At 41.9% G+C, this 13,897-nt stretch overlaps 1 protein-coding gene across 1 annotated transcript in view; it reads right to left on the bottom strand.

Annotated features, from left to right (window-relative positions):
- The window catches only part of LOC127447860 (thrombospondin type-1 domain-containing protein 7B-like), a 331,798-nt gene that overhangs the window by 131,032 nt on the left and 186,869 nt on the right, over positions 1-13,897 (bottom strand). Inside the window, exon 9 of the mRNA XM_051710006.1 lies at positions 125-316. Within this exon, the coding sequence (XP_051565966.1) occupies positions 125-316 (192 nt within the window). The remainder of the gene's footprint in view (positions 1-124; positions 317-13,897) is intronic.

The raw sequence follows: 13,897 nt of genomic DNA, 5'->3' as shown, positions 1-13,897 counted from the left end.
AAACATTGTGTTTTATGCTTATGATAAAATATGGAAGAATTAATGTGATATTAAAACACATTTATGTGGCATAAACAAGCATGCTGGAATAACATTTTTGTGGAAGATGAAACGATGGACTGACCTTCCCCTGGTAGGCCTAATATGGTCCGTGTGCGACTTTGTCTGCCCTCTGAGATTTTATTAGAGCAGCTCTGGGAGCAGGAGGACCAATCAGACCATAAACTGAGCACGCAGTCATCTGGACATGCCATCTCACACAAAACCTCTTCAGGAGGTGGTTCCTCTTCACAGAGCTCCTCAGGAACAAGCTGCCCTGTTGAGAGGAACATGAGAAAACTGTTAATGTCATTATCATAATGGGTTTATCTTCATCACCATCATTACAATCATCATTCTAATTATAATCAATCCTCACTTGATGTTGATGGCACTGGTGTACAGGACATCCCCTTATGCCATTATTAGCCAATTGTATTATATATGTATTATTTTTTATTAAGTTTACTCCACATAGAGGGAGAATATGCTGGGTCTTTACACAAACATTGTGTAAACAATTGCTTTTGGTGCAAAAAAAGATCAATATTTAAGTACTTTTTAACTATAATCCAACGCTTCATGAGAGGGTGGAGTCCAAGTGGTCTCTCATGTGACGTATTTCGTTGCCATGGATACAGATGTAATCTCAAGTTCTCCACTCAGCTGAGACATCCAGGATGAGCACACAAACGCACCAATGTGAGTAAGAAACAGATAAATACAGATCTAAACCAAAACCAATGAAGCTACTTTACAGCGTTCCTCCTTCTGACTTGTAAACAGCGCTGGTCTTCCGGCTGTGATGCACGTGCCACAGTTCTCGCGTGTTTCAAATGCCAATGCGATTACATCACGCTCCATTCTATATCACTGAATCACTTCCCTCTTACTATGTCATGATCAAATGTTCATTGAGTGGTTTGACTTACTGTAGACTTGTGGTAGTGCACTGGATTTACACTTTCTATATCACAGCAATCTAGAATCATGAACAGTATATGTTTCGGCACAGAATAGGAAGAAGAGTATTGAAGAGAGTGCTAAACTGTCCAATGTAACCACTGTCTGTCTTCATCAGCGATACTATTTTACCCCAGTACAAATGCTAGTATATGACATCAGTACTTGTGGATGGGGCGCTGTCTCATGGCTCGAGGAGCGCCCCCCAAGATTTGTGGTACACAACTGGTTGATAAATAATATCATGGGAGGTGTATCTAGCTGTTCAAACATCTAACACCATCCTTTCCTGCTGAAAAGACCAGCTTAGGTATCGTTCACACTGTAGTTGCGCTAAGAAAAGCTGAAGCACCATGAATACAGCAGAACACAGGTGTCTCGATACGTGTTTTTAACAGTTGAAGTTCTTTTTAAACCTGAAGTGTGTAACTTTTTCGATGTCAAAAAACGTTCTCCTATCCCAGCTTAATTTGCAGAGACAACTATATGTAAGGTATTTGTAGGTTGATTTCTTAGAAAACTGTTAACACTGTCTCTTTGGCACAATAAAAATTGCTAAAAAAAAAAAAAAAGTATATATATATAAAAACAATAAATAATAAAAAAAAAAAAACAGAGAGACACGGTGCAACAGTCAAAAACATCAATCTAGCACACTTTTGCATAAAAAAAAAATCACGTTCAGTGTTAAAGGCTCCTTTAGACTAGCATAAATTTCCATGCTGGTCCAAGCTGATTTATGCTGGCTTGGTGCTCCTAATGTTATATTACATTAAAGTATGTATAGTCAATGTTGGGCATCGGCTATCATGCACTCTAGGTATCAGCATTGGCCTTTGAAAAACCCACATCATTTAACCGGTTATCAGTTAACCGGTTAAATACAAAGTGAAATCCTTTGTATTTTTGCCTTGAGGTAGAATAACCCATTCAAAAAAATAGCCACAGTACGTCTTGGTCACTTTCGTAACCTCCGTTCCCTGATGGAGGGAACGAGACGTTGTGTCGATGTAGTGACACTAGGGGGTCGCCCTTGGGAGCCCCAAACACCTCTGATCTTTGAGAAAAGTCCAATGGGAATTGGTGAGTGGAATTTGCATGCCACTCCCCCGGACATACGGTATAAAAGGAGCTGGCTTGCAACCACTCATTCAGGTTTTGTGCTGAGGAGCCGAGACAAGGTCCCGGCCATTTCAGCAGGTAGTTCAGTGATGTGGCAGGAGGGACACAATGTCTCATTCCCTCCATCAGGGAACGGAGGATACGAAAGTAACCATGACGTTCCCTATCTGTTACTCACTCGACGTTGTGTCGATGTGGTGACACTAGGGGTCCCTATACAAAACACCACAACTAGCTGAACTGTGTTACGTGAACTGGCGGTGCGAGACGGGCAGACCATTGTGTCTTCCCCCAAGGGGAAGACACCCTGGAGACCACACCCTGCCTGAGGGGGAGGAAATTTTGTGGAAATATGTCACATGGTCTTACCGAGTCTTGTCGGCATTGTCTCATGTGGAGAAGTCCCCGTGGTAAGTCCTACCCAGGGGGGGAGGAGCTCTACAAACACAGTGAATGGGGGCAGAGGGGCCTCTGCCCAAGGAACACGCGGGTTCACCAACGGGGGAACCGTCTCGCAGAAGATATATCACATGGGGTTACATGTGGGCAACCAACGCATGTGGAGCACCTACCCCAGAACAGGGCCAAGTTAGCACATGTACTGGACTGGCAATGAGTTTCTCCGCAAACTTGCCTGCCACAGGGCTAAGCAGGAAGAACACCCAGGGTCCACGACTTCGTGAACACGACTGGGGGTAAAAATCGCACGTCTTCACCTCCGGGAGGGAAAAGGTGCTATATGCAAGCGGTACACCCGGCCAGCTGTCCCGCAACTTACCTGCTCGTACCTGACAATGCACGGGACGAGACCGGCTCAACCCGGAGACTGTAGAACCTCGTGAAGGTATTGGGTGTTGCCCAGCCCACTGCTCTGCAGATGTCTGCTAAAGACGTGCCATTGGTCAGAGCCCAGGAGGCTGCCACACTCCTAGTAGAGTGTGCTCGTAGCCCCAAGGGGGGCGGCACATCCTGGGTGAGATATGCCAAAGCGATGGCGTCAATGACCCAGTGGGCGATCCTCTGTTTGGAAACAGTGCTCCCTTTCCACTGTCCTCCAAAGTAGACAAAGAGCATCTAAAGCTCTGCGTGCAATCCAAATAGATGTGCAAAGCACGACCCAGGAAGTGAGGAAACCTCTCTTTTCTTGAAAATGTCGATGTAATCATAAGAAAAGGAAAACAAGGATTCTCCTCCCGGCCGGGGGATGGAGTGGTCTGTTTACCAGCTCCAGGTCTGTAGCGGGTCTCTGTCTCCCTGGGTCTCCCATCTCAGGGGCACTTCGAAGCCTTCCTCGGGTTCTTAGCTTCGGGCCGGGAGACGGGTGGCGTCTGCTTCCTGCGGGTGGCTCCACGCCGGGGCCAGCCTCCTGGGGTGGGCTGCAGTGGAGCCAGTGTTGCTGCTGCAAGGGGATACCCTTGGCGACAAGCAGACGGGGTGCGAAATGCTGATCCATGCCGCAGCAGTATGTGCTGGATAGCCTTCGTCTGCTTCTTAACCGTCGAGGAGTTCTGTCGCCGAATAGGCCAACCTGGGAGATGGGGGAGTCAAGGAATCATACCTTGTCAGTCTCCTTCATCTCGGCCAGGTTGATCCAAAGGTATCGCTCCTGGACCATCAAGGTGGACATCGCCTGCCCGAGAGACTGTGCCGTGACCTTCGTCAACTGGAGGGTGAGATCGGTCACCGAGCGCAGCTCCTGCATCAATCCCGGTTCAGAATTACCCTTGTGCAGTTCTCTCAGCGCCTTGGCTTGGTGCACTTGCAGGAGAGCCATGGCATGCAGGGCGGAGGTGGCTTGTCCAGCGGCACTCTAGGCCTTAGTCGCCAGTGACGACGTAAGCCTACATGGCTTCATATGATCAGCTCCGCGTCAGCCTGCGACTGGGCGACTGCACCCGAGGGTGGGAGCCCAGTCGAGTCCTCAGCATCAGACTGGACGAGCCCGCTCTCCGATGCTGCGATCGAGAGCTCATCCACTTCGCGAGCGCCGAATGAGACTGCGAACTCGCTGTGAGACGAGCCAGCGGTCTCATCCCAGAATTCGACCGGGGCAAACGAGCGTGCTGGGGAATGGGAGGTCCATGGGGGGGTTTCCCAGCAGAGGAGCTCCCATTGAGGTCCCCAAATCGCCCCCAGTGCTAACCGACGCGGCCTCAAACCCACAGGTATAAGGACTGCGGTGGGGAGCCACTGGGGTGGCTTTTCCTCTGAGGAAGGAAAGCCGCGACCGCAATGTTGCCATGGTTATGTTCTCGCAGTGAGGGCATGACCCGTCTACAAACACTGTCGCCACGTGGGCAGCGCCAAAACACGTGTGACAGCGATCGTGTCCGTCGGAAGCGGAGAGATAACGACCGCAACCAGGAATAAAACACAAACGAAAAACATCTTTAAAAAGACGCTCTCCGTGATTGCCACTCTTTTAGAAGGGAAATACACTCTTTTAGAGGAAGAATATACTCTTTTAGGCTGCTGAAGCGCCCAGGGGTGCAAGAGGGGGAGAAGCCGCTGTAATGTGCTGTAAATCCAACAGCTTTTCAAGGTGAATGGATCGGCAGAGTAATTCAGCTCGCTGAACACAACCGCTCGGCTCTGAAGAGAAAATCTGAATGAGTGGTTGCAAGCCAGATCCTTTAATACCAGTATGTCTGGGGGAGTGGCATGCAAATTCCACTCACCAATTCCCATTGGCCTTTTCTCAAAGATCAGAGGTGTTTGGGGCTCCCAAGGGCGACCCCCTAGTGTCACTACATTGACACAACGTTGAGTGAGTGACAAATAGGGAACTCAGTGTTAGAAGAGTAAATCATGATTATTATGAGGTCTCTCATTATAAACACTCATATGCAGTGCTTTAATCTTTTTAATGCAACTTTGATGAAGACAAAATGGTTTTTATCTCCAAATAAGGGATCAACAGTTGCAATTCATCCTCCCTTTTGTATTTAATCACTCTAATGGGAAACATAAAAATAGAGGGGGCAATTTAGACTTTATTATGCATGATGAACACAACATCGTCTTAAACAATAAAACTATGACGGCGCTCCAAACCCTCAAAATCAAGACACACAAGTCGAAGCTACAACTGTATATCATATTGTGAAAATGCTGTTATTTTGAAAACGATTGCACTCTTCAATCATCAAAAAGATTAATTTCAGTAATGACTGCTTGATCTGCTGAGCAGAATTTGTTTCCTTTTGACTACAAGAAGGACAAGATTTGAACAGAAAGCAGCATTTGTGAGAAAGAAACCAAAGGCCATTTAATTTATTGGATGCCAGTGAGCTATCAAAAGACAGAAGAAAAAGAGAGAGCTAGGCTGTCTTCTGAGGCTGGTGAGAGGAAAACTCTCATTTCATGCATGATAGAGAGACATTAATCAGTCCATTCTGTTCTGTAGGATTACACAAAACTTTCATATACATATTAAACCCTAAAAAAACATCACCAACACAACAGACACACACAAACCTCTTATGCAGCTTACTATGACAGATCAATTTCCTAAAAAAAGAAGTTGGGTTGTGGTGTCAAAATATTGCTATGAGTGAATGAGTCAGGTCTGACAAGGTGGCATCATTATTTCTGTTGAACCCTGTCACTCACTTCCAAACCAGCAGTTAGGCAATAACAACCCAGGGGCAGATTTGTTATCTACTTATTTCCCCCTTCTGTAACTGCATCCATGTCAAGAGGCCAAAAATGAGAGAGAGAGAGAGAGAGAGAGAGAGAGAGAGAGAGAGAGAGAGAGAGAGAGAGAGAGAGACTTTGACTTTTAAATCCTCTTTTATTTACAATAAAACCAAAAAGATCATTGTAAAAGATGAAGCGAGAAGCAGTTTTCCTTCCTAAGGTGAGGCTTTATTTTTCCCTCTTCGCCACACCACTTTACAGTTTACCTTTAAGCACTAAACTAAATGCTAACACACACTGCTTTCACAAATAAACTTTCACTACTAAAAAAATCCTTGCTCTGGCTCGGCTCTGTTGTGTCCAGTCTCTCTCCCTGACTAAGTGCTGTGTCACTCTATTTATGCCGCTCTCCCCATGCTCACTGAAATTAGAGACAGGTGTTAGACATAATTTAGCTCAGGTGTAAGCGCCCTTACCGCTTTCTCTCTCTCCGGAGAGATGCTTGACCACGCCCCCGCTGCCACAGTCATATAAATATTACATTATTAAAAACAAAAAAAACACCTCAATACAATAACAATAAAATATACCGAAATAATATGCAATATTAAACTATTTCATAACAACATGTCAAAAACTCTCTCTTCAATGGGTTGGCATAACACATATTCTGTACCCCACAAGAAGAAAAAAAAATCAAATCTGTATTATTCGTTAACTCAAAGTAAGTATACTCCACAGTCAATCAAATTTTTACAAGCCCTTTTAACATATGTAGTGGATCTAACTCTCCACTAAGAAGAATCTTATTTTTTCTTGTCAACCAAATTGCCATTTTAGCATTACCAAATATAAAATTCACAAAAACACTGTTTTCTGCTTGTTTGAGGCACTATATTTTGGTCCAAAAATAAAGAAACTATTTGTAAACAAACAAACAAACAAACAAACAAACAAACAAACAAACAAAAAAAACTCATTTATAGCTAAATTCTCTTAACAAAACTAAAATATCTTTTAAACATGAACAACCAACAAAAATATGAAACAATGTTTCTGAAACCCCAGAAAAAGGACATTCTTCCCCTTGTAAAGGATCTAGATGTGCCTTGTGTCTGTTTGTAGCTATTATCCAGTGTACAATCCGCCATTGAAGATCTTCTGTCCTTTTTTCAATTGGCTTCTTATACAAGGACCTCCAACTACCTTTTGGAGAAGAGCCTGGCTCAATAAATCTTGTTCATTTGGTCTCAGGAAGTTACTTTAGTGCTCTTAGATTGAAACATTTCACACAGGCAGAGTATAGAGCTTACTTTGAAATAGTCAGGTGTTTTAAAAGAGAGCAACCTCCCTTCAGTCTCCTGCAATCTCCAACATCCACAGCCACACTGATCCTGGGGAACACTATCTCAGCTGTCTCAGCTTGCAATGGCAAAGCAGAAAAGGTCTCCTTGATTTCATCCAGTAATTTCTGAAGTGTTCGAACAGAGCGAAAATCAGTTCTTGTAGCCAGCTGTTCTGCAGTGATCCACTGGTCATTTATACTGAGATGGCGAATCTTGTGAAGTCCTGCTCTCACCAGACATGCATGGACACTCTGTGATTTCAGCAACACACTAGACAGACAAGAGTTGAAAATTAAAGGTTCTTCTAGATTCCAAGCACTAGATGTGTCAAACTGTTCCCTTTCCACAGCAAAGATCTGCCATGCTTGAAATACTGAGGCATAAAAAGAAGGGAGTCCACCAAGGTCCATCTCCTTCAAGCTCATTAAAAAAGATGTCTATCCAGATTCAAACATCCCACTCTGTTCAATAGGGCACAAGCTACTACCATCCAGCTCTGTGGTCGATGGTAGAGTAATTTCTGAACAGTCTGCAGTCTAAAAGCAGCCACTCTTGACCTGATATCTATAAGTCCTTGACCCCCTTCATGGATCCGTAGATACAGTATTGACTCTCTTAGCCAATATTGTCCAAACCAGAAAAAATTTACAAGCAGCCTTTGGATGCTTCCAAAAAAATCCTCTGGTGGATTCAACACAGTTAACTTGTGCCATAAAGTAGAGGTAACTAGATTGTTTATAACCAGTACTCTTCCCCTATAGGACAGTTGAGGCAGCAACCATTCCCATTTAGACAACCTGGCACATACTTTGTCCTTTACACCCTCCCAATTTTTTTTCCTATATTCTTCAGAGCCCAAATATATTCCTAAAAATTTTAAACCAGACTTTTCCCACTTGACATTTCCTGGAATGGCTGGTAAAACCATTGTTGTTTTGTCGTTACACCACAATGCCTCAGTTTTACCCCAATTGAGTTTTGCAGAAGATGCTCTCTCATATACAGTTGTGCTCAAAAGTTTGCATACCCTCTCAGAATTTGTGAAATTTTGGCATTGATTTTGAAAATATTACTGATCATGCAAAAAAAAAAAAAAAAAAAAAAAAAAAAAAAGTTCTAGTTCCAGTCTTTTATTTAAGGATAGTGATCATATGAAGCCATTTATTATCACATAGTTGTTTGGCTCCTTTTTAAATCATAATGATAACAGAAATCACCCAAATGGCCCTGATCAAAAGTTTACATACCCTTGAATGTTTGGCCATGTTACAGACACACAAGGTGACACATACAGGTTTAAATGGCAATTAAAGTTTAATTTCCCACATCTGTGGCTTTATAAATTGCAATTAGTGTCTGTGTATAAATAGTCAATGAGTTTGTTAGCTCTCACGTGGATGCACTGAGCAGGCTAGATACTGAGCCATGGGGAGCAGAAAAGAACTGTCAAAAAGACCTGCGTAACAAGGTAATGGAACTTTATAAAGATGGAAAAGGATATAAAAAGATATCCAAAGCCTTGAAAATGCCAGTCAGTACTGTTCAATCACTTATTAAGAAGTGGAAAATTTGGGGATCTCTTGATACCAAGCCAAGGTCAGGTAGACCAAGAAAGATTTCAGCCACAACAGCCAGAAGAATTGTTCGGGATACAAAGAAAAACCCACAGGTAACCTCAGGAGAAATACAGGCTGCTCTGGAAAAAGACGGTGTGGTTACTTCAAGGAGCACAATACGACGATACTTGAACAAAAATGAGCTGCATGGTCGAGTTGCCAGAAAGAAGCCTTTACTGCGCCAATGCCCCAAAAAAGCCCGGTTATAATATGCCTGACAACACCTTGACATGCCTCACAGCTTCTGGCACACTGTAATATGGAGTGACGAGACCAAAATAGAGCTTTATGGTCACAACCATAAGCACTATGTTTGGAGAGGGGTCAACAAGGCCTATAGTGAAAAGAATACCATCCCCACTGTGAAGCATGGTGGTGGCTCACTGATGTTTTGGGGGTGTGTGAGCTCTAAAAGCACAGGGAATCTTGTGAAAACTGATGGCAAGATGAATGCAGCATGTTATCAGAAAATACTGGCAGACAATTTGCATTCTTCTGCACGAAAGCTGCGCATTGGACGCTCTTGGACTTTCCAGCACGACAATGACCCTAAGCACAAGGCCAAGTTGACCCTCCAGTGGTTACAACAGAAAAAGGTGAAGGTTCTGGAGTGGCCATCACAGTCTCCTGACCTTAATATCATCAAGCACTCTGGGGAGATCTCAGATGTGCGGTTCATGCAAGACGACCAAAGACTTTGCATGACCTGGAGGCATTTTGCCAAGACGAATGGGCAGCTATACCACCTGCAAGAATTTGGGGCCTCATAGACAACTATTACAAAAGACTGCACACTGTCATTGATGCTAAAGGGGGCAATAATCAGTATTAAGAACTAAGGGTATGCAACTTTTGAACAGGGGTCATTTAATTTTTTTTCTTTGTTGTCATGTTTTATTTTATGATTGTGTCATTCTGTTATAACCTACAGTTGAATATTAATCCCATAAGAAATAAAATAAATGTGTTTTGCCTGCTCACTCATGTTTTCTTTTAAAATGGTACATATATTACCAATTCTCCAAGGGTATGCAAACTTTTGAGCACAACTGTAGCTGAAGACTGTATTCAATTATTTCAATATCTTTTTGATTTTTTACCACTACAGTGATGTCATCTGCATACACAGGCTGATGAGAGTTTTCACCAACACATAAACCAGACAAGTTTTTTTCTTAATAAACACAATAAAGGTTCCACTGTTAAAGCATACAATTGACATGACAGTGGACACCCTTGCCTAATGCCTCTCTGTACTCTTATTGGCTGACTTAAACCTCCACCTATTTTTACCATACTAAAAGCATTCCTATACAACAGTTTAATCCAGGAAATAAAAACATCTCCAAACCCAAAAGCATGCAGTGTTTTAAAGAGAAAACCATGATCCACTCTATCAAAGGCCTTCTCCTGGTCTAAGGATAAAAGGCCCATATTTAAACCATTTAGTTTGGAATAATCCAATATATCTCTTATCAGAAAAATATTATCAAAGATCGTTCTTTCAGGGAAACAATTAGACTGATCTTCATGTATTATATCAGTCAAAACAGATTTCAGCCTATTTGCTAATACTTTAGCTATTAATTTATAATCAGCTGTTAGAATAGCTATAGGCCTCCATTTCTTTAGAAGACTCAAATCACCTTTCTTAAGTAACAGCGCCAGCACTGCTCGTTGACAACTTTTGGGAAGTAATTTATCATCAAGACATTTTTGAAACACCTCATAAAAGTCTCTTCCAATAATCCTCCATAAAGCCTTGTAAAAATCCACTGGCAAACCATCTATTCCTGGTACCTGCCCAGGCTTCATCTGTGTAACAGCATCAGGAAACTCCTTTTTATTTATTATTTATTTATTTATTTATTTATTTTTTATTAACATTTGTATTGATTCATATACACATGACAGAGAAAAATTCAACACATATACGAAAAATCAACATTTTACATTTAAACCCCACTAATACAATCCCACCCTAACCCCCAACGAACACCCCTGTGGTCCCACATAATAACACATACACACACAACCCAAAAATAAAAATATAAAAAAATAAAAATAAATAAATAAATAAAATAATAATAAACATACATGATTAAACTAAACTACACTCTCCACCTTCCCTCCCCGAGAGCCCCCCCCCAAAAAAAACTAAATATTTGCCCCATTTTTTAACAAATAAGTCCCTAAACCCCAGCCTACTACTTACCACTTCCTCAAATGCAGCTACCCTCCCCATTTCCACACACCACTCCGAAAAATAGGGTGCTCCACTTGACTTCCAACCCCTTAAAATTACTTGCCTGCCGATCATGAGACTGGTCAGAACCCAATTTTTTATGTGATTATCCCCCAAATTCATGACTGCTGCATCACCCAAAACACAGAGTCTGGGACAAAGCAAAATTTGAATGTTCAAAACATCACACAAATAATTCTGAACTTTAACCAAAAATCTTGGATCTTAACACACCCCCAAAAGACATGGGTAGTGTCTCCAACTTCTGATTGGCATCGCCAGACAGGTGGGTGTGTATTTAAGACTAAGCCTATATAATCTAGAGGGGGTCCAACAAAATCTATGTAAAATCTTAAATTGCATAAGGCGAACCCTTGCATCTCTAGATACAGACTTGAAATTGTTCAGAATCTTAGTCCACACTCCATCCTCCAATACCAATTCAAATCTTTCTCCCATAATCTCTTAAGAAAAGTTAAAGCTCCAACCCCCAGACTCTGAGTTAGGAGGGAGTAATACACTGATGCCTCATGACCCTTTCCAAAAGCAGCAGTCACCTATCACAAAGCACCTGCCACTTTGGGGGGGGTGGGGGGGGGGGGTGTGCTACTCCCAAAAACAGTACAGAGCATGTGGTGCAGTTGTAAATACCTATAAAACTGAGATCTGGGAATCCCAAAATGATGACCCAAATTCTCAAAAGATCTCGACACTCCACTCTCATACAGGTCGCCGAGTGTAGTAACCCCCCCACAATCCACTCTGACCAGCAGAAAGGGGACTTGTTGATACATAATTTGGGGTTCAGCCATATGCTTGAGGCAACATTTAAATAAATGTCCGAATCAAATACTCTGGCCACTCTTGTCCAAATCACTTGCAAATGTGAAATAACGGGGTGTGATTTAACTTCTCCAGTTAGTTTGATAGAAAGGCTTTGTCAGTGGAAAAATAGGGGCAAGGACTTCCTGTTCAATAGAAAACCAGGGAGGGTCTTTTTTCAGGTGGAAGTGACCAATGAGCCAAATGCCTGAGACCAAATGCATAATAATAAAACAAAATCTTGGGTAGGCCTAGCCCACCTTTGTCAATCGGCCTATGTAGTTTGTTGAAATGTAGTCTGGGACACTTACCATTCCAAATAAAGGACTTTACTATGCTATCAAATTGCTTGAAATAAGGGAGGGGGACATCTATAGGGAGTGACTGTAGCAGGTAGTTGAATTTTGGAATACAATTAATTTTAATAACATTAACCTTCCCATTCATCGATAAATGTAATGAAGCCCACCTGTCCACATCACTCGAAAACCTTTTTATTAACGGGTCAAAATTAACTCTGACTAAATCAGACAAATTTGCTGGGAATAAAATACCCAATACTTAATGCCCTGTTTGGGCCACTGGAAGGCGCCCAGCTGAAAAGCCGTTAATGGACAGTATGCTGTCAGAGCCAAAGCTTCAGATTTTGACCAATTGACTTTGTATCCTGTGTAGCAAATTAGCTTAAAAGGGAATTATTTACAATTAATTATAACTGGTTATAATTAATAATAAATATTTAGATTAGATCTTAGAATTAACTGTAGCAGAATCGATATTACAATTACTTGATCTGTCCGTCCAGCGAGCAGACAATATAATTATTTATCAATTCTAGGAAGATTACTTTCCTGGCCAAGGAACAATAGCCTTCCTACTTATACAGTGCTAGCAGTAGTTTAGCATGTAGCAAGGAGCAACATTCAGTGACTTTGAATTGTGAGCGGAACACAGAGACAATCAATTGTGAATATAAGGGATTTAATAAATGAAACTATAACTAACATACAAACAAACTAAGCAAAACATACATATATAGAATGAAGGAAAGTAAGAAAAGGAGAGACAGAGAGCAAAGAAGGCAGTATTTCACGTCAGTTAACCACAACCTAAATGAGAATCATCAGAGGCACAATTCACCTTAAAAGGGGTTCAAACTTAAACGTGCATCTAATCAGTTGTAAATGGTTACTTGCATTGGTTTCTTGCTGAATAAGAGTCTTGTTGCGGTAGACGAGGTTCTCGACGATTTCTTTAGGAGTGAGTTGAAGAAGTCCACAGGAAATCCACAAAGTTACTTGAAGGTAAACACTGCCAGAAGGTTAAACTCAAGAGAGAGTTTTGGAGTGTGTTGGTCTCAAGAAGAAGAGTTTTTGAGCAATGATTAGTCTGCGCTCTGGAGTTTTGATAGTTCATTGCCGCACCCATTTTGTGGGTGGAGTGGCCAATCAGAGGCATGCATTTTGAGCGGGAGAAACTTCCTTTGTCTCATTTATGGCCCATTCGCATTTTATTGCTGATCTGGACCGCTAGTGCAGCTTTTAATTCAAAACATAGTAAGAATTGTTCGATGCATTTCACGATCACATGGTGTACATTATTGTGTGAGAAATAAAGGGAAGATCATTTTGATACCAAGAAGGTAACCTCCAGACAATATTAAAGCAGAGATACACTCATACACTTGAATATAGGCATTTAACGTCTAACTAATACAAGTAAAGGGTTTTAACAAAGTTAATATAATAGGGGAATATACATACAACACATGCATATAGCAGATACATTTATAACTGCTTACTATGGCCTAAAATAGAGAAAATGTCTTTAGGTGTGTGTGTGACGTGTATTGGAATTACTGGAGACAGACAACTGCTCTGGTGCCTGGCACGGGGGGGTCACCCCCCTTTCTGTGGAATGTGTTTGAAGCTTGATGGAGACACTCCAGAGGCGACCTGTTTTAGCATCCTTTTGATAGTGATAAAGACCATCTGCAATTTAGCACCCATATAAATGTAAACGCGGAGGCCAGGTCAGTAATTTATATGCAAATGTCAAAAGGCTAAAAGGTTTTTTTTCAAACAAAGTGTAATTAGCCATCACTG

Source organism: Myxocyprinus asiaticus, chromosome 11 (assembly GCF_019703515.2).
Source record: "Myxocyprinus asiaticus isolate MX2 ecotype Aquarium Trade chromosome 11, UBuf_Myxa_2, whole genome shotgun sequence".
NCBI classification, from domain to species: Eukaryota; Metazoa; Chordata; class Actinopteri; order Cypriniformes; family Catostomidae; genus Myxocyprinus; species Myxocyprinus asiaticus.
Note: the sequence above shows the minus strand (reverse complement) of the source record. Positions and strands in the feature narration are given on the sequence as shown.